General features: G+C 50.3%; 5 protein-coding genes across 5 annotated transcripts; 4 read left to right on the plus strand and 1 right to left on the minus strand.

Annotated features, from left to right (window-relative positions):
• Positions 1–250: 250 nt before the first annotated feature.
• NCS57_00183300 (uncharacterized protein) lies at positions 251–5,630 on the plus strand (the record flags this gene model as incomplete). The annotated part of the gene is made up of 6 exons (XM_053051883.1): positions 251–566; positions 639–886; positions 958–1,082; positions 1,141–1,462; positions 1,531–3,189; positions 3,249–5,630. The coding sequence occupies 6 exons, from the start codon at positions 251–253 to the stop codon at positions 5,628–5,630; spliced, it is 5,052 nt and encodes a 1,683-aa protein (XP_052920398.1).
• Positions 5,631–6,440: 810 nt separating this feature from the next.
• On the plus strand, positions 6,441–7,256 carry NCS57_00183400 (uncharacterized protein; the record flags this gene model as incomplete). Its single annotated transcript, XM_053051884.1, has 2 exons — positions 6,441–6,643; positions 6,734–7,256. The coding sequence occupies 2 exons, from the start codon at positions 6,441–6,443 to the stop codon at positions 7,254–7,256; spliced, it is 726 nt and encodes a 241-aa protein (XP_052920399.1).
• Positions 7,257–8,113: 857 nt separating this feature from the next.
• On the plus strand, positions 8,114–9,729 carry NCS57_00183500 (uncharacterized protein; the record flags this gene model as incomplete). The annotated part of the gene is made up of 6 exons (XM_053051885.1): positions 8,114–8,356; positions 8,410–8,510; positions 8,568–8,647; positions 8,714–8,739; positions 8,797–8,815; positions 8,870–9,729. The coding sequence occupies 6 exons, from the start codon at positions 8,114–8,116 to the stop codon at positions 9,727–9,729; spliced, it is 1,329 nt and encodes a 442-aa protein (XP_052920400.1).
• A 1,745-nt stretch (positions 9,730–11,474) lies between these two features.
• On the plus strand, positions 11,475–19,991 carry NCS57_00183600 (uncharacterized protein; the record flags this gene model as incomplete). The annotated part of the gene is made up of 17 exons (XM_053051886.1): positions 11,475–11,998; positions 12,052–12,360; positions 12,410–12,629; positions 12,691–12,814; positions 12,874–13,602; positions 13,658–14,757; positions 14,804–15,104; positions 15,153–16,435; positions 16,494–16,590; positions 16,649–16,674; positions 16,725–17,645; positions 17,696–17,896; positions 17,947–18,024; positions 18,073–18,467; positions 18,527–18,698; positions 18,750–19,052; positions 19,104–19,991. The coding sequence occupies 17 exons, from the start codon at positions 11,475–11,477 to the stop codon at positions 19,989–19,991; spliced, it is 7,671 nt and encodes a 2,556-aa protein (XP_052920401.1).
• Positions 19,992–21,506: 1,515 nt separating this feature from the next.
• Positions 21,507–22,373, minus strand: NCS57_00183700 (uncharacterized protein; the record flags this gene model as incomplete). The annotated part of the gene is made up of 1 exon (XM_053051887.1): positions 21,507–22,373. The coding sequence occupies one exon, from the start codon at positions 22,371–22,373 to the stop codon at positions 21,507–21,509; it is 867 nt and encodes a 288-aa protein (XP_052920402.1).
• Between the last annotated feature and the right edge of the window lie 1,555 nt (positions 22,374–23,928).

Genomic DNA, 23,928 nt, shown 5'->3' on the forward strand with positions numbered 1-23,928 from the left:
AAACCAGCTCCCTTCCAAGAGGATCAGGCTCTGCACCCGGCGCTTCGTGGTGAACGCGGATTGGTAGCTTTTCCTGCAGCAAGAGTCAGGCTGTGCTGTGTGGGGCTTTGCCCTCTTCAGTTTGCTGCCTGGTTCACCCAACAATCAGGCTCTCTTTCGTTCGACATCACTCGCAGCCCAAAGATCCCAAGCAGAAGATACAATGCGTATGAATCGATCGAACATCAGGACGTAGTGCCCGAACTGGAAGATGCGGCGTTTAAAGAACTTGATACGACGTGGGAGGGAGCCCTCGCCGGCGCCTTCCTCAAGCACCAACGCCGACCCCGCAAGCACCTGCACAACTGGATCTGGATCATGCCGACCTGGCCCAGAGCCCACAGAAACTTCCATCCTCCACAAACCCCACGACCGACCTCAAGATGCAGACGAGGCAAGAGAACCGTCTACCTGGGCGGGTCTTTGGGTCGAAGCATACAGTATAGTAAAAGAGGACCCAGAGAATTCTCACCTGCTGGCGGCATTTGAGGCCTACCTGGGAAACGACACAGGCTCAGATTCAGATGGTACGTGTTGGGGAGGCTACGCCATCTCTTTCCCTGATCAAGCGGATGAGAGGTGTACCTAACTCTTCCAAGAAGCTCCCGCTGGGCCCGAGGATGAGACAATACGTCTTGGTCTGATCCAAAAGCTCGCCCAAGAGAAACTTGAGGGGTTCTCGGAAGCCCATCTCGCCTTCTCCCTCCGTGGAAGACGTATCGTCGTGCGGAATGCCGTCCTCAAAGCCGTGAAATTGGTTTCGAGCTTCAAGCCCATCATCTATGGCGCCGTTGCGGCTGAACCGCATGCCGCCTTGGCTTGGGCTGGCGTTTTGACTCTTCTTCCAGTGAGCTTGGACTTTGTTCACTTATTTTACACTCCTACTGTTGAGCCAATGCTGAGCTGCGCCGTGATTAGATGCTAGAAAACCTCTTCCAGCAAGACGAGGATGCAGCGAATGGCCTAACCAACATTTTGTTCCTTCTTATCCGGTACCAAGGAATCCAAGAGTCGATTCTTGGTGCCGAATTCGAGGACGCAAGGTGTGTGTCCCATAGCCCGAAAGAACTGAACATAGAGCTTGAAGCTAACTGTCTCAAGTCAAACTGAAACTGCCCGCCAGCTGCTTTCAAGCATCAGAACCAAGCTCGTCAGCGTCTACGCCCAAGTCTACATGTATCAAATTCGATTTGTCCTCCAATACGCCAGGGGCAAAGTCCGTCGTGCTCTCAGAAACACCGTGAGCGCCGATGGATGGAAGCAGATGTGGAGTGAGATCGAGTCGACCAGCCGCCTCATCGACCAAGGTGTGCAAGATCGACTTGGAGTCAGAGCACTGGAGACATGGCGACGGGTGAATGACATCGAAACAAGAGCCGAGAGAATTGAGTCCTTGCAGCAGGCTACACTAGCAGCAGTGCAGGTGGGCGACCCAAGACAAGTACTCTTTCGCAGACTGATGCCAAATTCTGACATACACATCTTGCTCAGCAGACTGGAAACGAGGCACAGCTCTTGCTGTCACTACCGTTTGCGGGAAATGCCATCTTTGATTCCGCCGAAACCTTGAGTGCTGACGCCCCTTGCCTACCGGGGACCCAACGCCGTATTCTGAGCGAGATCCAGGACTGGGCAGAGAACCCCAATGGAGAAGTGATCTTCTGGCTACATGGCATGGCAGGGACAGGAAAAACCAGTGTTGCACTAACAGTTGCGAACGCTCTTAACGAACGAGAACCGTTCACGGCTGGAAGAACGCCCCCAAGCACCGCTTTCCTCGGCGCTAGCTTCTTCTTTAAGCAAGGCGATGCTACCAGAAACAATACGGCGACCTTCTTTCCAACTCTGGCTAGATGCCTGGCGGAAGTATTTCCTGATTTCAAATCACACATCGTCAGTGCCATAAATGAGAGATTGGCGATTGGGACGAAGGCACCATCGCAGCAGCTTAGACATCTGATTGTTGAGCCTCTCTCTGTCCTTGATGAGGAGACATATTTGCCCGTTCGACTCGTGGTTGTGGTTGACGCACTGGATGAGTGCTTGGAACAAGAAGAAGCCAGGGTGCTCCTGGAAATGCTCGCGACTCTTGAGCATCTCCATCAAGTCCAACTTCGGCTCTTGATTACCAGCAGACGAGACAAGCACCTTGTTGGAGGCTTTGAAAGACTTCCTAGCGTCTTGTACCGACCTGTCCTTCTCGATAAAGTGCAGACATCTACGGAAAAGAACGGGTCTACGGACGACATCACGTTCTATCTCTCGTACACCTTGGCCAAGATCGCCGAAAAGCACGGCGTCTCGCAGAACTGGATTGATGAGGCAGACGTTCACAAGCTCAGTCAAAAGGCCGATGGTCTCTTCATTTACGCAGCTACTGCATGCCGCTTTCTGGATGCCGAAGACTTTACCGACGAGGAGGCCAGACTCGAGCGTCTGGAGCAAATCTTTGAAGATGATGGGGAAGTTAAAGGACCCCAGCAGAAAGTCGACGAGATTTACCTCAAGGTTCTGTCGTTCCCACATCTGGCCAGTTCCACGAAAAAGACAAGAAAAAGAGTTTATTCTCGCACAGGCGCAATCCTTGGTTTTCTCGCGGTTCTCTTTGAGCCTGTCTCTGTTTCTTCACTTGGAGTCTTTGTCTCCCTCCCAAAAGAGACGCTAGATGACATACTGCGTCAACTGAATTCGATTGTGAGCGTCCCTCAGGACGAGAAATCTCCCCTTGGACTCGTGCATCTATCGTTCCGCGATTTTATCTTGAACGAGGAGCGATCCAAGCAGTTACAGTTCCAGATCGAAGAAACTACAATGCATCGAAAAGTTTTACGGCGTTGCCTTGACATCATGTCCTCAGAGCTTTTTCAGGACATTTGCAAAGTCATCTTGCCAGCAAAGCTAGCTTCTGAGGTACCGCGACGCCAGATAGAGCAGAACATCCCTCAGCATCTGCGATATGCGTGCCGCTATTGGATCGATCACCTCGCCAAGTTGGATCAAGACGGTCGTCTGGAGAATGAGTTGCAGGATAATGGAGAGATCCATGCGTTCCTCAAAGAGCGATTCTTGTACTGGCTCGAAGCCATGAGTTTCATTGGGGAGACACCAACGACAATTACTATGATCAACAAGCTGCAGGGCATGATAAATGTAAGCTACATCCCCCTTCGTGTCATTCGCTAGATTCGATAGCTGACATTGATAATTAGCCAGCTGATTCCCCTGGACTATTTTCCTTTGCCTACGACGCCAGGCGCTTTGTGCTTGCCAACAGATGGGTCATTGATCATGCACCCCTGCAGATTTACGTCTCCGCACTCATCTTCAGCCCACAGAATAGTGTGATACGCTCCCAATTCACAGATCTGATGCCTCCTTGGATCACCCAGAAACCGATTACTGAAGAGAATTGGACCCCGCTGATTACTACTCTCGGCGGTCAGGCCTCTGTCTACTACTGTATTGCTTTCTCGCCCACCGAAGACTTGTTAGCGTCTGTATCCTCCAATGGGACGACAAGTTTGTGGGACTACATCACCGGAACCGAACGATTCAAGTTCGAAGGGCGCGGGCCTAGAGAGGCGCATTGTGTCTCTTTCTCAGCTAATGGCAAAAGAATTGCAATTGGATTAGACAATGGGTCGCTACAAGTGAGAGAGTTTGCCAAAGGCAAGGTTATCGAATTAAGGGGCCACGGAGAGAGTATCTCGCACGTCGCATTTTCACCTCGAGATCACAGAATCTTGGCATCAGTAGGGTCTCGTGGCACGCGGTTGATATGGAATGTCGACAAGAGGCGGATAATCCACAAATGCCGTTATTCAGGCGAAGAGTTTGGAGAGCCAGTTTCATTCTCTGGAGACGGTAGCCTGGTTTACTTTGCAGGGCAAGGGGGAGGCGACCCTCCCGTGTTGATGAGTGTGGAAACAGGAGACTGTATCGAGATGCCCGAGACTGGGGAAGACGACGACATTTTGACAACCACATTTTCTATCGATGGCCAGACTGTGGCAACGGCTACAAAGGAAGCAGTCACAATCAAGGATTTATCAACAGGGATTCAACGCTTTCAAGGACCGTCCAAGGACGTCACGCAAATGGCTTTCTCTCCAGATGGGAAAGTGTTGGCTCTTGTGATTGGCCAATCTGATGTTGAGCTTCATGATGTGAAAGAATGGGCTGTTATTGGAAGCTTTCACACTACTAGATATGTTGGACATATTGCGTTCTGCAGAGACGGCAACACGATCGCGATATACGGCGGGGCTGGCCTTCAGCTTTGGGATACGAGCAGTGTGATCGATGGACTGCCCGTGGAAGAACCGACAAGTTTTGAAGATTTGATGTTCCTTCCCAACAGCGATAGCCAGGTGCTAGGCCATTCAGCCGACGGGGCGAGAGTGTTGGATGCGTCTGGTGGACATGTCAAATCACGGCCTTTGGATTTGGATTTAGTCCGGCAAGCGAGAACCTCCCCAGACAAAAGATTTGTCGCGATGAGTGGCCCGAGGACCCAGATATGGGACAGCAGCATGTCGAAACTGCTATTTGAAACCGATGAGTCAGATTATGTCGTTTTTTCCCAGGACGGCACTCGCATGGTGTTGCCAGACTACCGCTCCGGCTGCAACTTGCGGGTATTTGATACGAAAACATTCGAGGAGACTTGGGGACTCTCCCTGTCGGATAATGTATGGCTGACAACTTTTGAAATCTCACCGAATGGCCAGTTCATCGGGACCTGGTCCAACATTGGATTGAGCTATCAATTTCAGTTGTGGGACCTTGCAACGCAGAAATCCATATTGTTGTTGGCTCCCGAGGATCTGAGCGATCCAAGAGAAACAATCTTTTCTCCCGATGGTCAATTGGTTGCCCCGATGTGGTTAAGCAGTGATCTTCGCAGCGTAACAGTTAAGCTCATAGAGGTAGCGACAGGGAGGGACAGGGGCAGCATATCTCACACGAACAGTTCTTGCCTCAAACCCGTCTTCCACAATGACAACCAGCTGTTTGTGTCAGTGAAAGATGACAATTTCATCACGGGGTGGGATACGAAACATTTGAGCGAGAAATTCTTTTTGGAAGGTATTGACAAGCGTTTTGCCAAAGTGAGCTGGGACCTAATCATCACACCGACGGGACAACTTGTGGCAGTGAGAAACGGGCACGATGAGAATTTAGACTTTATGATAATTCATCAGTGGGAAATTTCTACTGGTAAGGAGATTGGGAGGTATCGAATCGAAGGTTGGTTACCTCAGCTGGAGCTTTCCGACGATGGCCGATATCTGACAAGCCCGAGGGGGCGACTTCCTCTCTCACCATCTCCAATCACGAGCGGTGAGAAAGCCTACTCAGGAGAGTTTCAGAAAGACTGGCAGGATCTCCTCTACTTGGGTGAGCGATGGGTCTTCCAGGGGCTGACGAGGCTTGTTTGGCTCCCGCCCCAGCATCAAGAGAATCAAGGACGCCGTGGAGCCGCGAGGGGCGAAAATGTTGCTCTCGGAGGCAGCGGTGGCGGGGTTAGGATCATCAAGTTCGACCTTGCCAAGACGCCGTTGGTGACAGGCCGAAGTGATGCAGATTAGCTGTGGTTTTTTGATCGGCTGCTTGATTTCTCATGGATGGTTTTCGTTCTTTATAATAGCTTCATGTTGATATTGCTTGTTGGTTTCTCTAGGCTTCATTGCAAAGAATGACCGCACGTATTTTCAGAGATTGGTCGACATCGTCTCGCCTCTATATCTAGCTAGAAGGGGATTTTGTTATAGAAGGTCCAGAAGATATCAGACAGGATCGTTAAGGAGGCTACGGCGAGAAAGAAAGTATTAACCTTGAGTAACGAGTTTCTTTGTTAGAAGGGCTTGAAAAGGGAGACTAGGAATTAAAAGAGAGTTTGTCTCGTAGTCTAACAATATGATTTTATAAATTTAAGTTAAGCCTGGGAGATAAAACGCGTCAAACAATGCTACAAAGGCCCGGGGGATTTAGACTGATCTTGGAACTAGTTATCACCAGGTTACATAGTCACCTGGGTCAAGGAAAAAACAAGATATGAGGATAGACAAATTAGCTTATCCCCCCCTAAATATGGTTATTAAAATATAATAAAAATAGATAAAAATCTTCTAGATTTTATACTATTTTATGGTATTTTTATAAATTAATTTATTATACTTATGAGGAGTTAGGTAATCCTCTTAATCCTCTTAGACAGTGTCTCGTTTATTTCTACACCCGCGTGATAGTCTCTCTTCTTCGATCTGCGTTATCGGGCTGCGCCTCAATCCTTTCGTCCAAGCGGGGTTTTGCTTACCACAATATCATTTTGCAATCTCTGCTTACGCTCTCCTCAGCACCTTCATTAGAGAATACAACTTCGGCAAACACAAGTCAATATGCCAAACCTTGACGGATGGTTCTTTCATTTTGTGGAGTGGCTGTACTCCCTGCCGGAGCCACCCAAGAGGGAGAGGAAGAAGCCCATGGAGGTGATTTGCATTGGGATGCCGCGGAGTGGCACTGAGTCGCTGCAGTATGCCTTGATCAAACTAGGCTACGATCATACGTATCACGGCTGGGATATCAACTTTGAGTCCCAGTTACTCGCAGCAATGGGTTCGCCTGTGCAGGAAGAAGTAAGTCCATCACGTCTTTGACTACCTTGTGTAGATGACTGATGGTGTGATAGGTGGTTTCCGCCCATGGGTGGTGACGTAGACCTCACTGCCGCCGACTTTGACGCTGTAATGGGCCACGCAGTAGCCGTTGCTGATGCGCCAGCATCTGTATTTGCAGCAGAGCTCATCGAGGCGTATCCAGAGGCCAAGGTGGTACTTGAATATCGACGCGACGTGGACGCCTGGCATAAGAGTGCCTCGAATACGCTTGCACGAGCTCAGCATCACTGGCCGCTATTTCTGCTCTCGTGTCTAGACAAGGAGTGTTTTTGGTCTTGGTATCTTTATGTGCGCTTCATGTGGCCCGGTTTGTTGGAGTGGAGCGTCGAAGATGGATGGGAGCCTCTGTGCGAGTTTCTGGGCAAGCCAGTTCCGGATGAGCCCTTCCCACATGAGAATGCTGCTGTGGGCTGGGCAGGACAGGAGATGAAGTTGGGCAAGAGATATATCATGGGTGCAGTGAGAAACTTGGCGCTATTGGGAGCTATGGGAACTGGAATTTGGGCTGTTGTGTACTACAGATTTTATGCTTGATGGAAGTTATGATTAGGAGTCATGATGGCTAACCAAGTGGCCCCAAAGAGCACCGTTGGATGGGCCATCAGCTGAAACGGGCCCCATCATGTCGCGGAAAGAGTTGGCGTTGGACATATGCGCACGGAAGATGCACAGTTTTCGAGCTACGGCTCGGGCCGTTCAACATTCCCCTTTAGCAGATCTACGTAGTATATCGTCGTCAAAGCGAGACGTAACCCTTCAGCTGGCAAGGACTCCAACCAGGCCAGGTCACAACGGGGATACTTCGGCTACCACTGAGTCTTGGCTGATACCAAGTCCCCGGGAAGGCCGGGCCATAGTTCTCTAACAGATGAGGTGACATTTACCACATAGTTTAGTTATCTTAGTAACACTGAAGCCAGGTTCAGACAAAAGCAAACCTGGGATGAGCTAGATTCTAACCAAATGTGACAAACTCTAAACAGCGCTAGAGCTCGCATGAATCCTCCTATTCTGGCATTAGTGGAGACGCTTTGGGGGTACTGAGCCAACCGGACAGGGCTAGACTCGGACAATCACTGAGAGAACGAGACAACAACAAGGATGCGTTCAGTACCAAGAAAATATAGAAGGGCAACATGATCCCATCCTGAACTTTCAGACCCATTAGCCCGACAAATTTTGACCCGACGACATCAGAACCGCACATATAATTCCTTCAGCAAATCGATTAGCGAGCGTCTAATACCGACATCTGTTATTCTTATTCTTATTCTTATTTTTCTCCATTTTCCCCTTTATTTTACCCTCCTCAAAACGACGCCAAAAGGTCAAACTAACATAGGGCCAAACCAACAGACGGTTGGGCTTCGGCGCGGCCCGCGTTGCAACAAATGTCTTCGGCAGCCGACAAGGGGCACGATAGTGGTGGCGGTTCAAGGCCCCATGCGCAAACCTCCATGTCGACACTCACCGCCTCCTCCTCCTCGAACTATGCCTCTAGCGTGTCTGGTGACAGCCAACACCAGAGCGGAGCTAGCGGGGGCATCCCTGGCACACCCTCGAGCCGACGCTCAGGGGGATGGGACCGGCAAACGCTTTCCCCGGCCGCGGCTGCAAGGGCTAGAGTTGAGGATGTGGGCATTCCCAGAGTCGATGATTGTTGCTTTGACTGACTGTTGAGAAATAGCCTACGATTGAAGACCAAGTTGTTTTTCAACCAATCAGTGTACTAGATGAGTCTTCTGATTCTTCAGATGAATATGTGTCGAGTTATCGGCCTTTGGAACGGTAAGTCACCTGCCATACTGGTATGTTCATCTGTTTGCTCATACTGACTTGGCAAAGGAGTTCCACTCGGGTCACCGCGTCACGTTCCAAACGTTTCTTTCAATCTTTGGTCAAGAAGTTCAACAAACCCTCTGTTCGTACGTTTCCCCGCCCCTGATTATGACAAGTCATTAGCATCCGAGAATTAATCAAACAATTTGCAGGTTACGGCTTGGTGCCAAACAGCCAGGTATGCTCCCGTCTCACCATCATACGCTTGGATAGTGCTAATGCGCTTTCGTCTTAGCAAGAACAAGACAGGAATAGTATGGATTGAGGCCGCCACTCCCTCTAGCTTGCGTACTGACAGATTGCGCTAGCCATTCAGCACACCATCATGATCGATATCTTCAGAGGGCAGCTTCACTTATCACCTATCTCATCAAAACCGAAGCGGGTTCTTGATGTCGGCACTGGCCCTGGAACATGGGCATTGGTAAGTTTTGTCATTGATGATTTGCATCTGTTACTGACATTTTCCATAGGAATTTGGCAAGTCTCTTCTTCACATTCATGTCCATTGCCATTGAAGCTAACAAACGTGGCGTCGGTGATAGCCCAAAAACATCCTTACTGTTCCGTTCTAGGCGTCGACATCGAGCCAGTCCACCCGCCTTATACCAGATCCAACTGTAGCTTTCTGACAAAGGATATTACCCACGATTGGGACTTTACCGGCGGCGGCAACTTTGATTTTATTCACGTTCGACAACTCGGCGATATTCAAGAGAAAAGGACATTAACCCAAAGGTGTTTCGACAATCTGAAGCCTGGAGGATGGGTCGAATTTACGGAATGGATCGCGATTCTACAGTCACCGAATCATTCATTGCGTGGCACCGCATTCCGCAAATGGAATGACCTGCTGGAGCAAGGAATGCGCCAGTGCGGTACAACGCTATACTACCCGGACAAGCTGAAGCCATTGCTGCAGGAAACAGGCTTTGAGCATATCATCGAGACCAGAAACGGCGCGACGACAAATGCGTGCTACCCGGGGAAGAAGCTGCAGCGCATAGGCCATCTGATGACGCAGAACTGGCTGCTTATTCTTGAGCCTTTGTCGATGCCTGTTTTTACGCAGGCGTTGGGCTGGACTCCGGATGAGGTCAAGACGTTTCTGGTTGATGTACGGAAGGAAATTGGCAACACAAAATACCATTCCTTCATGACGCTGTGAGTACCATCTGTCCCTTTGTCAAATCCTCTTATGCTTACAATTGCCATCTAGAATAACTATTTGTGCCCAAAAGCCGTTGAATAGTTCGGCTACGTCGTCAATGTCGGCCTCAGTCTCCGAATCTTCTCTCCCCACGGGAAAGTAGGTCCTTGGCTTGGACTAGACGCACGCGTTGAGCACGGCCCGGAAAGTTGCTTTCTCGAAAAGGTCACTTGCGAAGCTAGACTTCAACGTGACCAATAATCGGCAGCACATGGTTCGACAGGATGGGGAGCCCTGTCCCGAGTTCGGGTTGGCTTGTATGCAGTGGCATCCACGGGACGTCTAGGTTACAATCTTCTTTTGACAGGGAGTTCTGCATAACTGGGATGATATCAAGAAAATATGGAGTCCCTGCATGAACGAGACCTTTTCAAAGGAGGGGAAGGTGACATCTTCTGCACCACCGTCTTGTCAACGACATGTCAGCTAGACCCAAGATGTTAATAAACCCTGGAAGATCTGACCTGCTGCTGCTCGGGCATTTTCGTGTAGATCATATCATCCACCCATTTTTACTGTGCCTCAAACATGCCGTTATAAGATGTTCCTCCTAAAATAGCAATGCGACTTGACACCACACACTGGATCGTTGGTAACGGTTTGAGACTAACACATCCCAGTTTGGAACGCGAATCCTCTAAACCGAGCCGAGCCTGAGACCGAGTTCTGGGGTCCCCTTGTCGCATCTCAGCTCCGTGATTGGCAACGACAGAAGCAGACCCAACAGCAAGGTAACCATCCCACCATCTTGGACGGAGCCGAGATGTGGATACCGTTGACGTGGCAGTGCTGAAGTTTATGGCCCTCCATGTTCTAACGTTCCAAGGCAGATCAGCACCAAAAGTAGTACTACGTAGTAGAGCTAACGTCTTGATGGTATGATATCCGACGTCCCGTGGAAAATGGAAAGGAGCTGTTCATATATGTACATCCCAAGTTTACCATAAACCGGTTTGTGAGCCTGAACAAGCAATGCTGAAATATAACACGCGCTTATTGGTCAGAGTAGTTCCACTCGAGGGGCCATGCGCTTTTTAAAACACCGGGTTACGCGTGCGGCGATGCCCTCTTTTTGAAAAATACGACCAACAACCGTTTTTTCAAGCTTCAAGGTGACCTTGGACATAAAGCAACCAAGTCTAGGGGTGGTGCTTCATAAGTATGTGGTAGATGATGCATTGGGGTCGGCCAATTTGCACAATTATCTAACAAAGCCGCAACCTAATGATGGATGGTATAAAGCCATGACAGGTAGGCAGATGTTGGTTCCAGCAAAGCCGGTTGGAGTATATGCACGGGAGTCATGCCCGCTTACCCGATGGCTCTTACTACCAACAATTGAAGATAATTGGCAGCGCATCCATGGCAATGGGCTAGCTACTGTACTGTAACCTCCATCCTTCGATACTGCAAGGTAGTACACCGCATGGTCCGGACTCGAGTTTGAGCCGGTTCATGCATTAGTGGGGTAGACTAGAAGCGGGCAATTGAACGAACATGAACCGGGCCAATGTCCTGATGTGGTAGGTAAGTTCATGGGCTGATTACCGGACGTCTTTTGGATCTCTCGGGCCGTATTTGTATGTGGTGCGTATGCGTGCCATGTTTGTGGTGTAGCCCGCGATCCTTCCCTTCTCGTGTAACTCTTTCCTCTGGAATGAATCTCTGAGAATACCTTTGTCACTCCACTTCTGTTCTACGCAATGGCTTCACAGGTTTCACAATGGCGGGAGCCAATTGCCATTGTGAGCATGGCTTGTCGTCTCCCAGGAGGCATCGACAAACCACTAGACCTGTGGGACCATGTTCGAGCAGGACGTTCGTCGGCCACGGCGATACCAAAGGATCGGTTCAATGCCGAGAACTTTCTGTCCATGGATCCCAATCAGAAGGGAGCTCAGGCATTTCGAGGTGCCCACTTTGTCAAGAGGGACATCAAGCAGTTTGATCACAAGTTCTTTGGTATAAGCAAAGACACGGCAACAGCCATGGATCCACAGCAGAAGCAATTGCTCGAGGTTGTCTACGAATGCCTCGAGTCGGCCAATATTTCCATGGAGACGATCTCCAAGTCCAAGATTGGCTGTTATTGTGCCATGTTTGTGGCCGATTATCACGACATGCTGATGCAGGACCCTGAATATCTTCCAACCTTTATCGCCATTGGAACAACACGGACTATGCTTGCAAACCGCATCAGTCATGCTCTTGATCTTGGTGGTCCCAGGTATGTTGTCTTTTGAAAAGTTGATTACAGTGCTGACACATGTCATCATGCAGTGTCACCATCGATACAGCCTGTTCCGGCGCCCTGGTTGCCCTGCATCTCGCCTGCCAAGCATTGCAAGCTGGGGAATGTGACGGCGCTGTGATTGGCGCATCCAACCTTTTTCTGAGCCCAGATTATGCATTGTCCTTGACACGTCTTGGCGCTATTGCTGCAGATGGCCAGTGTAAGACATTTGACGCTAGTGCCAATGGGTATGGACGTGGCGAAGGGACCAACGCCGTCTATGTGAAAAGACTGAGCGATGCGATTAGAGATGGGGATAATATTCGAGCCGTTATCAGGGGTACTTCATCTAACAGGTACGTCTGCAAGCAAGGTTGCACAGTTCGGGTTGACTGACGAGTCTAGTTCTGGTGCTACTCCAGCAATTACGGAACCTTCTGGGCGAGCTCAGGCAGATACCATCCTGCAGGCTTATGCCCAAGCAGGAATTAACGACTTTAGCGAGACGGGATACTTTGAGTGTCATGGAACAGGTACGCCTGTGGGCGATTGCATAGAGTTGGGAGCCGTGGGTTCAGTTTTTGCTCCCAGTCACAAATCCCAAGATGCACTTTGGGTTGGTTCTGTAAGTTTCATTGGCAACACTTCCTCGTCTTTGCGAAAACCATAAACTAACAAGCAAACAGACAAAACCGAACGTGGGACACTCAGAGGCTGCCAGTGGTTTGAGCAGTCTCATCAAGGTAGTTTTGGCCTTGGAAAAGGGGGAAATTCCTCCCAACACCAATTACAAGACACCCAACCCCAAAAGTATAGTGTCTCCTAGTTCCTACACCTATTTCGGATTCAACTGACCTTGGTTTGCCCAGTCGACTTTGAAGGGTGGAGAGTTCGTGTTCCGACAAGTCCCCAGCCCTGGCCTTCCAAGTCGATACGCCGAGCAAGCGTCAACTCGCTTGGTATCGGTGGATCTACTGCTCATGCTGTCGTTGAGTTTTACGAGCCGCCCAAATTGACCAACGGGTCTGCCAATGGCCACCATGAGGAGCCCAAAATGACGAATGGGTCCGTCAATGGCCATGAGGAGCCCAAACTCACCAACGGGTCTGTCAATGGTCATCATGAGGAACCTAAACTGACCAACGGGTCCGTCAATGGCCATCATGAGGAGGGAGACAAACCGTCTTTCCTTGTGTTCACATCTGGGGCTTCTCGCAGCTCCCGAGACACAAACACACAGAACCTCCTGGAGTTTCTCAAAACTCACGATGAAAGCCACAGCTTCACGGATCCCCTTATCACCGCGCTGAATGCTCGAAGCCAGATCCATGCCCGGCCATGGAAGTCGTACGCTGTTGCCCAGACAGTTGACGGTCTCATTCAGCAGCTGGAGAACAACGCCCTGAAATCGAATTCAACGCCCTCCAGTACTGATGCTCCTCGAATTTTATTTGCGTTCACAGGCCAAGGAGCTATGTGGTCCCAGATGGGTAAACGTCTTCTCGAGGCATTCCCTGTGGCGCGCAACACCTTGCACAATCTTGAGCAGGTCGTTGGAGAACTTCAGTCGTCGAATAAGTCGGCATGGTCCCTGATAGGTACGTCCCACGAAAATTCCAAGTTACTGTCTGGTGGTTACTGACTTTCTTTTAGACAAGCTGACTGCTGAGCTCTCGCAAGAAGAGATTGACTCCCCGGCACTCGCCCATCCTCTTTCCATGGCGGTCCAAATCGCACTGGCAGATGTTCTTTCCAGCTGGGGCGTCCTTCCAGATGCCGTCGTTGGCCATTCAGGTGGAGAGACAGCCGCTGCGTACGCTTGTGGTGCTCTTACCGCCAAGGAAGCCATCACGGTCGCTTACTATCGAGGAATCGCCTGCGAGAACGCCCCATCAGGTGCTATGTTGGCCTGCAGAAGTGCACCAAAGGCGAAAGAGCTGCAAGATGCATTGGAGCGACACGATGTGCAGATTGCATGCTTCAACGGTCCTCAGAATCTGACTCTCGCAGGCTCTGCTGAGGGAGTTAAGAATGTGGCCGCCGAGCTTAGCAGTCATGGCATTATGGCCAGGGCCGTCGCTGTGACTCGAGCCTACCACACCCGTGCTATGAAGAATGTGGTGGATGAGTACATCGGTAACCTCAAGGGTGTTCTGCATCCAAAGGCAGGACGGGTTCCAATGTACTCATCTGTTACGGGTCTCGAGCTGAAGGGGACCGAGGTTGATGCCGACTACTGGGGGGCAAATCTCGTATCCCCAGTTCTTTACACTGATGCAGTGACTCTTGCTATGACTCAAGCAGATCGCAAGTTGGATCTGTGTGTTGAGCTTGGGCCTCATTCATTGCTTTCTCGTCCTACATCTGAGATTATGAAGTCTCTCCCTGATTCGCCCCAGCTCCCCTATTTCTCTACCATGCTTCGAAATGCAGACTCGAGCCAACAGCTACTGAGCCTTGCCGGAGACTTGGTCCTCAATGGAAAGCAGTTGGATCTGAAGCAAGTCAACAACGCCAGGTCTGGGGGCAAGTCCGGACGTCTCCCCAACGATCTTCAAGACAACCTTCCCCCTTACGCCTGGGACTATTCCTCAACACCGTGGACCGAGCCACGAAACAGCCTGGAATGGCGGTTCCGTAAATCACCACGACATGAGATTCTAGGATCTCGTTGTCGAGGAGTGAATCCATCAGCTCCCACATGGAGGAACAAGGTCTCGATAGAAGATGCGCCTTGGCTCGTTGATCATCAGGTACGAAAGATAAGATATCTTATAAGACAAGGCTAACTCCAGACAGGTCAATGGCATTGTGACATTTTCCTTCACCACCGGCATAGCAATGGTGGTGGAGGCTATGATGCAAGTGCAAGAAGAGACCAAAGAGATTGATTGGGCAACTCGTTCATTCGAATTTGAAGACTTTGTCTTTTCAAATTCAATCATTCTTCCTGACGAATCACCCATCGATCTCTTTCTCACACTGATCCCGGAAAATGACAATGCCAGATCTGACGAGACGTGGTATGACTTTACCATTTCCTCACTCAGAGGCGACGTTGATATCCGCCATTGTCATGGCAAAGCTGCAGTCCTGGAAAGTGAGTGATGAATGTCAAAACGAGGTGATCCAAGCTGACGATTTGTAGCGGACAAAGATGATGGTGCTCTTCTGCGCAGAACCTCTTGGCATCATATGCCCCTCAAGGTACCATTGAAGAGCTATTACAAAACTCTGGAGAGAGTTGGCTATGGCTATGGTCCCAAGTTCCAGCTTCTCAATGAAGTTCGGGTTCGTCCAAGCCTCTCGGCTTGTTCTGCCAAAATCGACATGACGTCGGTTGCTCAGTCCCCCGTTCCCGGCCAGCGGTATCTCTTGCATCCTGCAATGATGGATGCGGCTCTGCAGACACCAGCATTGGCTAATCGCTCTGGCTACTTCCAAGAGATTGATACATTGCTGCTGCCATCCAAGATGAAGAGAATCTCGATCCGCATGCCCGCTAACAACACGGACATCGCGTCTTGCACTACCAACACATCGCCCGTGGGTTTTGGCCGGATAGAAGGCACCGTTGAGTGTTACGATGCGTCGTCGAGACCTTTCTTTGTCGTGGAAGGTCTGCAGATGGACAGAGCCACGGGTGATGATCAAACTACTCTCCCCTGGCTGAGACTCATCTGGAGGCCTGACATCGGCGACATCTCGAATGTTGAGAATTCCATCCAGATCAAGAGTCTTCCAGCAGAGAAGAAGCTTGTCAATCTCGAGAACTTGGTCAAGGAGCTCATACCACTCATCGTCGAGAACGGTCTCGAAAAGGGCCAAGACTTGGCTCCTCACTTGCAAAATTACCATTCGTGGCTGCTTGACCAGGCTGAGTTGCTCAAAGAAAGGCTCGTGGCGCGTCACCAGCAGAATGGATTTGCAACAGTACAAGATGCTATCGCAAATGTCGTCTCAAACTCGGGGATTCCTCAGACTGTCGATGCATCTATCGTATCTCAACTGGCCATCAACATGGGAAGGATCTTCCGAGGAGAAGTTGAAGCACTGGCAGTCTGGCTGGAGAACGATTTGTTGTACAGGTTCTACGAAGAGAGCATCTTCACAACGAGTATGAACCAGAAACTCCTCTCTACTGCCGAGCTCTTGGCACACAAGAATCCCAACATGAGAATCTTGGAGATTGGAGCTGGAACTGGTGGCGCGACAACTGAGTTGCTGCGCGGTTTCTCCAGGGCCGGAGGGCCAAATGCTTACCAGTCCTTTACTTTTACAGACATCTCGGCTGGTTTCTTCGACAAGGCCAAGAAGAAGTTTGCTGAATGGGACCGGATCGAGTTCAAGACTCTCGACATTGAAAAGGATCTTTCTCAGCAAGGCTTTACTGAGAACTTGGAGAAGTATGACCTTGTGGTTGCAGCGAATGTAGGTCCCAGAAGTACGTCATGGCAGGTTCTATTGATTGCTGACCATTCAATGTTAGGTTCTGCACGCAACTGCCGACTTGCCGTTTGCAATGAAGAATATTCGATCTTTGTTGCGTGACGATGGATACCTCTTGGTGGGTGAGCTGTCAGAGGGTAAGTAACATGCTCCGTTTATGTGATTTGCAAGCTTGGCTAACATTTGAACTTGCAGACCTTACTTCAGCCAATTTCCTTTGGGTATGATCCAACGCATCCTCATTTAGATCTCATGATTAATTCTTTTGTAGGGACCCTTGACTGGCTGGTGGCTACGCCCTCGATCACCTGGCCGGTCTGGACCTGGCCTTACCATGGACGAATGGCGTGCAGAGCTCGCTGAGGATTTCGACAGCGTTTCCGAGATCGAAGCCAGACGCGAAAAGAGCGATGTTGATCAGATCTCTAGCACCATCGTTATGATGGCCAGAGCAAAGCCTGCTGACTATACTCCACCCAAGTCACTTTCTGGGGAGAAGGTGCACATCGTTGGAGTTGGTAGCGATTCATCAACGAGGGACGGCATTGAGCGATACCTCGGCAAACGTGGTATTTCTGCAACATCCAGTCATCTTGAAGAGCTTGCTTCCCAAGAATGGTCTGGAGACTGGCTCATCCTCGTGGACGAGGCTGAGGGAAGCCTTCTTGCTTCTCTTCGACCAGAGCAGCTGGAGGCACTGAAGTCATTGCTAAATAAACCCATCAAGTGCATCTGGGTTACCCAAAAGGTATATCTGGATCCGAAGAATACGACAGGTGGTCTTGTGACAGGTTTTGCACGAACCCTCCGAGGGGAAAACAGTCAACTTGAGCTGTACACCCTGGACTTGACCAGCGAGGGCGATGCTATACCCAACGTCATCTACCACGTCTTGGAACGGATCCATTACTCGCATGATGATCCAATCTCCAAGTTGGACTACGAGGTGGCAGAGAAGGACGGGCAGCTCTGGACTTGCAGACTTGTGCAGGATGATCGTCTGGAAAACGCCTTTGGTCCTGCTCGAAAGATGGAGGCACCTGTGACCCAGGTTGTGAAGGCTCCGCATCACTTAGTTGTGGGAGAACCAGGAATCTTGGAGAGTCTGACCATGGCGCAAGATGATGAATACTCGGCCTTGCCGGATGGACATGTTCTTGTCGAGGTCAGAGCCGTTGGACTCGACGAACGGGTAAGTACAACTGATTCCTTCCATAGATGTCGTCTCTAACCTTGGATCAGGACGGATGGATCGCCCAAGGATCTCTTCCGGCGACAGAATTCGGCCGCGAGTGTTCTGGCATCGTCAAGAGCTGCGCTGCTGATGTCACAGCATTCAGCCCAGGAGATCGAGTTGCCGTTATTGGTCAAGGGACTTTTACAACACACTACCTGGCACCTTCACATTGCTGTAGGAAGATACCTGACTGGCTTTCATTCGAGGTAAGAAGAGCTCTAGAATCAGTGAGAGTGTACGGCTAACTAGGGTCTAGGATGCGGCGGCGATCCCTACAAACTTTGTCACTGCGTTGTACGCGCTGACTACGGCTGCGAGAGTCTCGGCAGGCCAGGTATGTGTACCATTAACCCAGAGTTGACGGGTATTGACATGACATCAGAAAATCCTCGTCATCAACGCCACGTCAAGTCAAGGCATCGCTCTGATCAAGACGGCAACAGCGCTAAAGCTAGATGTTTCCGCCGCCGTCAGTGACAAAAAGGACAAGTCTCTCCTCACCAAACACGGAATCTGCTCCTCCAAGATCTTCGTTGTCCCGGCAAGCACCGGCCGCTCCCGCGCCACTGACGGTCAAGCGTTTAAGCTCGTGTTGAACACTCGGTCCGGCCAATATGCAGAGTATTCTCATGTGGTGGCGAACCGTGGAACATATATCGAGATTGGGTTGGGTGAAACTCATGACGATGAGTTCTACCCTCGACCCAACAAGAATGTCATGTTTGCTTCCATTGATCTCACGGATGCTTATCAAGAGAGCAGTGACGACCTAGGAAGGTAAGTGGTCAAATCCTTTCGTGTTTATTCCCCGATAGCTGACGTTTGGATTGCATTAGATTGCTGGATCAAGTGATTGGCATGGTTGAGAAGCAAGAAATCATTCTTGACATGTCGGTTTCGGTGGCTGGGCTTCACTCCCTAACGTCAGCCTTTTCGACACTGTCAGAAGGTGATCAGGTTAAACAGGTCATATCACTTACGAATGTCGATGACGAGCAACTGATCAAGGTATGTGCTCTCAATACTTTTCACCCAGGGTTGTATTTAACCATCATCTAGACACGACCCAAGACTTCTTCTTTCAGTCAGCACAAGACATACATCATCACAGGCGGTCTTGGTGGCTTGGGACGCGCAATTGCGGTGTGGATGGCCAGCTATGGCGCTCGGAACCTCGTTCTGGCTACCAGTTCGGTTTCGAGGGCTATGCAGTCTGATGATCTTTTGCAACAATTGTCATCATATGGATGCAATGCCAGAGTTGAAGTCTGCGACGTGGGTGACTCTGCAGCTGTCGAACGCCTCGTTGCTTCCATCGAGACTCCTGTTGGTGGAGTTATTCACTCAGCCTTGAGACTTAGCGTGAGTCTACTATGATTCTCATGTGTATATCCATCTAATCCTTTCACCTAGGACCGATTTTTCGAGGACATCACTTTGGAAGACTTTGATGTGGTGTTTGGTCCAAAGGTCAACGGCACGCTGAATCTCCATACATGCCTTCTAAACCACGACCTCGACTTCTTTGTCATGCTCAGCTCGGGTTGTGGAGTCTTGGGTAACGAGGGCCAGTCGAATTACTCGGCAAGCAGCACTTTCCTCGACACCTTTGCCAGATACCGTCAAAGCCTCGAACTCCCAGCCTCGTCTGTTGACCTCGGATTTGTCGAGGACGTTGGAAACATCAGCGAGCGTCCCGAGATCCAGGCTTCTCTGTTGTCCCGCGGACTCAGGCCCATCACAGTGAGGGATGTTCTACGCGTTGTCGAGGGAGCTATTGCAACGGGTTCGCCCAAGAATGCAAACTTGGCCAGAGACTCTTCCTACGATGACTTTTCAAAGAGTCAAATCGTGCTCAGCTTTGGCATGATTGACAAAGCTACAGCAGAATGGCAGTCTTGGGCCAAGGACGCAAAGTTTGGTTTGTTGCGATCCAGGGCTGCTGACAATGCGGCGATTGATTCCGAGTCTGATGGCGGAGAGAGCGCAGTTCAGACAGCCGTCAAGGCCTTCCGAAACACTCTGGGACGGGTTGCTGATGTGCCTGAGGGCAAAGAGGCGGCTCTACAGCCCGTCGTTTGTTCTGCTCTCGTTGCCAAGCTGGCACAGGTGCTGTCAATGAAGGTTGGCGAGATACAACCTACGAGATCAGCAGTCCAGTATGGCATGGATTCGCTCATTGCCATTGAGGTTAGATCTTGGGCGAGATACGCGTTCCAGATTGATTTACCCATCAATGATTTGACGAACCCGTATAGTATCCAGGATCTGGCAGCTAGGGTTTCTCGAATGATTGTATGAGGAGGGATTGTGATGTCTCCTCCAGGGGGTTGAAATTTACGACAGATCATGGGTTTCCTGTCTTTTTTTCATAGTTTACATTTTCTGCATCCAAGTATAGGTATTTGAGAGACACATCAACTGTATACACTCTTTGCTTTCTGGAGATCATCATCCCTTCCGATCCATGCTCCTCTTGGGCTTTTTTATACTGCACATCTCAGGCTTGATGGGAGTCCAAGCTGGCGGGCTACCTCAATAAGAGCTTATGCGCATAAGAAACCCCTTTTCTCTCTGGGGGTATATATCTCTCGCAGGGCTGGACATTCGACTTCCTGATTTTCAGTCCTCTTCAAACACTATGTGACCGCCATCCTCGTCGTTGACATAAACTGGTGCCTCTCCCAGAACTGCAACCTCCATATGACCCTGCGGAATGCCCTTTTCCAACCGGTCGATATCATCCTCTAGATCCCCCTCATGCTTTATCGCAGACGCAATATGAAACCCCTGATGAACAAGACAGAGGCGGAAGCCGTTCTGCGGACCAAACCTGCCGGTCTGGTAGACAAAGAAGAGCATCGATCGTTCAAGTTTGTTTGTCTTTTTGTTGCGGTCGCTGTGGTAAAAGATGTGATGTCGTACGGCACCGGGGTGGTTGGAGATTTCGTCCAACGGGCTGCCGAGGGCGAGTTGGTGGAGGATCGAAGGGGGGAGGGGGGTTTGCGGTGTGACGATGTTGAAACTCATGATGGAAGTTGGAGTTTGAAGATGACCCAAAATGTGGTCCTGAGAAAGACATGTACAAGGAATGTGGTTTTTATAGAATGATGGATTCAAGACTGGGATTACGCTGAGGCTGTACTCAACGGCATGACTCACGCGGGGTGTGATGCTCTCGTCAGCCTCGAGGCTTGGTATTGTCGTGTAAAGTATGGCACCACATAGCGAGGTTCGGTAAACTATTAGAAGTTTATCTGATATCGGAATAGGCTTAATATCATCAGAGCCATCTGCCATTTATTTACAGCGTCTGTCCTGGTATGAGAATCAAGTAAACAGTCAGGAGGAACTTCGACCTCCTTTTATCAACCATCTCCTGCTTCAATGTCACTGCAACGTAAAATAAACCCTCATTTCCCTTGCATCTTTTTCTCCGAGATTAAGATATTCAACGTCCACTCCTATTGCTACCGATCATGCCTCTATGCTGTTAAATAGAGGTTGCCAATTTGCCGTCATGTACCTCCCTCACACAATGAAAACCTCCAAGCCTTGCATGATTTCGTCCCCAATGGCACCCAGCTGTAAAAATAAGCACAATCCGCCAAATGACGACTTGGACTTTCTTGTAGTGGCAGTAGAGACTGAGAAAGTATGCATTGAGAAAGCAGGCTGTCAAAGCCATCGCTGTATTGATCCATGTCTATAGGGCATGATTCCAGCCCGTGACCTCTATCGAATTCCACGCTCATTACATGTACAAAATCCAAACTCATAATCCCATCGCATTGCCATGCGTCCTTTTCTACTCCCTTATGCGCCGTTCTTTTCATCGTTGGACCACTTCCATGCATCCTCAATGGCCTTCCAGTACTGTTCCGGGTGCTTTCGCATGTGTCCAACGTGACCGCTTCCGTCAAAGAGCTCAGTTCGGACCACGTAGCCTCGCTCCTTGGATTCGGCGACGTAGGCTTCAATGTCCTCGTAGGAAATCAGGTCGTCCTCCTTGCTGTACAGGTACAGTCTCTTGGCCTCCTTTGTCTCAAACGACTCATCATCGACGACTCTCAGCGCAAAGGCACCTGCGGGTTCGGTGCCTGTGATCCACTGATACGTGGCGTTGACGAGCAGGACTCCGGCCCAGAGGGCTTGGGTGACAGCGAAAGGCCAGGGGAACCAGTTTGCAGTGCCCAGACTCATGGCACGGGACCAGTTTCCGAGGGTCCGGCGAGAGAGCCACGGGCTTCCGGGGGTCGAGTCGAGAACGAGGAGCTGGTGAGGGAATGCGGAAGAGTTCTTGTCCTGGAAAGCCTTGAGGGTGGTTCCGTAGCTGATGGCGCCCGTGTTGGACATGGCGTGAATCAAAACCGACGACTTTCGATCTCCTAGGAGCTTCTCAAGGTTCTCAAGGACGGGAACCATGGCCTCTGTCCGCTGGTCGAGGCTGGTAAACATGGCCTTTGAGATGGGGCTCAGAATGATGATCTGCTTCGAGTAGGGGAACAGCACGCGGTAGCCCTCAGCGTACTTGGAGACGTGCTTGGGAAGTCCATCGCCCCAGCCGTAGATGACGACAGCTTCGGGATGATCGGCGGGAGGTTGCTCAGGAAGAGCTTCTCGGACGAGGACCTGGTCGCTCACGGCGGTGAAGCCGGGCAGCATGGGGAGCTTGGGAGACATGGCTGCTGATGTGTAAGAAAGGATGAATGAGGAAGAAGCCAACGATGGGGCTTGCGCTTGTTTATAAAAAACGAATCCTCCTGTAAGGCTGAGTCGCTAGCGTTTTTGATAGACCGTTGGGGATTTCTCGAAAAAGTCCGACGGGGTATTTGACTGATCGGTCGCTCTCCGACCGGGATGACTTCTTCTTTCGGAGGCTTCGGCCGCCCCGGGGATGACGATGGCTGCTAAGCTGCTTCCCACCAAAAAACGTGGCACCCAACGATTTTTAGGGGGAATCGGAGGAGACGAATTAAAGAGTCCGCCAAGCGCGAGAATGGGGCTTTTCTGACCATGTGCCGAGGCAAATGGGTCCTTGTGTTTGGGTGACACGAATCGTAACACGGCCTGTTCGTTGCCTCAGCTGAGTGATTACATGAATCGAGAGTCTGTGTTGATCAATGCCGGCTTATCAATCGAGGCTATTGATCAATGGCGTACAATCGTCTGTTGGCAGAGTCCATGTCTTTGAGTAACCGCCAGCCGGCCGACAATGGATCAATGGATATTATTTTGAACCGCCGCTAGCGCACAGCCCCCAATGCGACAATCCTTCAAAATCCTGTTCAGCAAATTCTTGAGCAAAGGCCGCAACCATTTGAACACTTTGCGGCTTGCCGTCGGTTGAACGAGCTGAGTAGACAATGCGATAAGATTGCTTTGCGACGAACAAAGCAGTTTGTGCGGTAGGAGTCCCTTGTTGATCATAATCGCTGCATGTTCATATTGTGTCGTGAACGTACGTCAAACATCCGCTCGCCGAGTAGCATTGTCAGTTGTCGAGATTGCTGTGTTCCGTGGCAGACTATGTCAAAGATGAGCGTCTGGAGATGGTCTTTGCTGTTCCGTGATGCTTTGTGTGATTAGAATTGGGTACTCAAACTGGTCCGAGGGAGTGCCAATAAGTATGAATGATGCCCACGTCCTGGGGAATCAGGTGGACCATGAGACTTATTCCGCGGTCGCTCAAACTAGAGGATATAGTTGAGTACATAATGAGACCTGGGCGCGCCTAGTACATTCAATCATGTCGAGCTCAACACCACTTCCCAGGGGGAACTCGTGAGCCAAGGCTCACAAACCACATCTTCTTCAGGCAACTTGGAACGTCTGCTCACTCCATCCATAGGTTCGCTTCAACCTCAGTGCCAGGATCAAAAGTCTAACGCCCTCGATCTGTCCATTGTGCGGACGATGTAAGGTTACTGGCTTGCGAATCGCCATGGATTCGGGCGGCCGAAACGTATAGACAGAGCTATACTTCGAATAGACTGAGAAACCTGGATCGGCCATGGCTGCCTCGAACGATACCCAGCTCACTGAGCCTCGAGCTTCCGACTTTTTGAAGATCTTCATAAAAATATCCATGGCCGACTCGCTTCCACTCAAGGTCTGCGATATCTGCGAAGGCTCCTCCACTTCAACCACGGGCGATTTCATAGCCACATTGAAAGCGGAAGGTTGGGCGGGTCGTGTCTTTTTCTTCCTCCTTTGGCTTTCCACCCGCTCCTCCTGG

Source organism: Fusarium keratoplasticum, chromosome 1, assembly GCF_025433545.1.
Source record: "Fusarium keratoplasticum isolate Fu6.1 chromosome 1, whole genome shotgun sequence".
Classification (NCBI taxonomy): domain Eukaryota; kingdom Fungi; phylum Ascomycota; class Sordariomycetes; order Hypocreales; family Nectriaceae; genus Fusarium; species Fusarium keratoplasticum.